At 40.7% G+C, this 2,068-nt stretch overlaps 1 protein-coding gene across 1 annotated transcript; it reads left to right on the top strand.

Moving 5' to 3' along the window:
* Window positions 1-862: 862 nt before the first annotated feature.
* LOC114042045 (olfactory receptor 5B2-like) lies at window positions 863-1,819 on the top strand. Its single transcript, XM_027860756.1, has one exon. It carries the CDS (start codon window positions 863-865, stop codon window positions 1,817-1,819), a length of 957 nt encoding a protein of 318 aa, XP_027716557.1.
* Window positions 1,820-2,068: the final 249 nt, after the last annotated feature.

The raw sequence follows: 2,068 nt of genomic DNA, 5'->3' as shown, positions 1-2,068 counted from the left end.
TCATGCTTTATGGCAGGCTTTTGTAGAGGTGACTCCTGGTCACATGTGAGTTGAAGTAGATGGCCTTTGAGAGGAAATATATTGACTTGAAAATATATATATGTGTGTGTGTGTGTGTGTGTGTGTGATGAAATTGAATTTAGAAATAATACATTTATTGTTGAGTGATCCACCAGTGATCTTTTGCACAGATGATTCCACACAACTAAGAAATTGGTGTACATTGGCAGCTGTTCCTACTCACAAACAGGTGACTTCAGTTCATTACATCAACCTTAAAGTCACAATTATTCCATGACTAAGCAGGATCTCAGTGAACTCCTGGCCAACTTTCTTTGATCCTTTCCTCCCTTCTCACAGATTTTAAACTTTTCTCTTATATGATTTATCTTTTAACTCTTTTATTTCTCTTTTCTCTCTTCTGCGTTAGAGTGAAGCATATTCATAAGCAAAGGCCTAATTCTCCAAATCTGGCCAACAGTAATTCCCCCTATCATGCTGATTTTTCCCAGAGAATAAGACACTTTCCTTTCCTGAAGTGGGAAATGACACTTTGGATATTGTTAAATTTATAGTAGATTAAACAAAGTGAGAAGTTATACATGAGTGACTCTCTCTCTCTCTCTCTCTCTCTCTCTCTCTCTCTCTCTCTCTCTCTCTCTCAAAATGGATATGTGGATTTTGAGGACCTAGAATAACTGCTGTGACAACTACCTAGATGTTCTTCACCCCTTAATTGCTTATTTCTAGCCCCTACAGAATATGTTTCTCTGACCATGTTTTATGTCTTGGAGTTCTTCACCAGGCAGAATTCATTTTTCTGATGGTTCCTCTTTTGTTGCAGGTGTATGGCAACCGTCAAATGACATCAATGGAGAACAGATCTCAAGTGAATGAGTTCATCCTTACAGGATTAACAGATGCCCCAGAGCTTCAGGTTCCTCTCTTCATAATGTTCACCCTCATCTACCTCATCAGCCTGTTAGGGAACCTGGGGATAGTAGCTCTGATCTCCTTGGATTCCTGCCTTCACACTCCCATGTACTTTTTCCTCAGGAACCTCTCTTTGGTGGATTTTGGCTACTCCTCAACTATTACTCCCAAGGTGATGGCTGGACTCCTTAGAGGGGACAAGGTTATCTCCTATAATGGATGTGCTACCCAGTTGTTCTTCATTGGGGCCTTTGCTGTTACTGAAAGTTATCTCTTAGCCTCCATGGCCTATGATCGCCATGCAGCTATCTGCAAACCTCTACATTACACCACCACTATGACATCAAGTGTTTGTACATATCTGGCTAGTGGTGCTTACATCTGTGGCTTTTTGACCTCCTCCATTGTCATAGGAAACATGTTTAGCCTTTCCTTTTGTAGGTCCAACATAGTCCATCACTTTTTCTGTGATATTCCCCCTCTCCTAGTTCTCTCTTGCTCTGATATTCACATCACTGAGTTGGAATTCTTTATATTAGGGTCACTTAATGTCTTTTTCCCATTTCTTGTCATCTTTACATCTTATCTGTTAATCTTCAACACCCTCCTGAAGATCCGTTCTGCTGAGGGGCGCAAGAAAGCCTTCTCCACCTGTGTTTCTCATCTCACAGCAGTGTCCATATTTTATGGGACCATCACATTCATGTACTTCCAACCCAGCTCAAGCCATTCTATGGACATAGACAAAATAGCGTCAGTGTTCTACACCATGGTCATCCCCATGTTGAATCCTCTGGTCTATAGTGTTAGGAACAAAGATGTCAAGAATGCTTTTAGGAAAGCTGTGAGAGGTCAGGGACATCAGTTGGATCATCTGTTTTCTTAGAGATAAAATCCAATCTGTACCTTCCTCACTCTGGGGTCAAAATCCCAAGTCAGGCTACTTTTCTTAATCCCAAAGAAGTGGAATCCAAACTTTTTTCTTTTTTTATTTTCTTTTTTATTTTTAGTTTTCAACATTTACTTCCACAGTATTTTGAGTTCCAAATTTTCAACCCATGTCACCCCTCCCCCACCCCAAGATGGCATGCATTCTGAATACCCCTTCCCCTAGTCTGCTTTCCCTACTGTCTCT

This window comes from Vombatus ursinus, unplaced genomic scaffold (genome assembly GCF_900497805.2).
Source record: "Vombatus ursinus unplaced genomic scaffold, bare-nosed wombat genome assembly UNPS02014248.1, whole genome shotgun sequence".
NCBI classification, from domain to species: domain Eukaryota; kingdom Metazoa; phylum Chordata; class Mammalia; order Diprotodontia; family Vombatidae; genus Vombatus; species Vombatus ursinus.
The sequence above is the reverse complement of the archived record's forward strand: the minus strand, read 5'-3'. Positions and strand labels throughout refer to the sequence as shown.

Bases quoted from the DNA above. Each gene is read 5' to 3' on its own strand.
- LOC114042045 (XM_027860756.1), top strand. From the start codon at position 863: ATGACATCAATGGAGAACAGATCTCAAGTGAATGAGTTCATCCTTACA.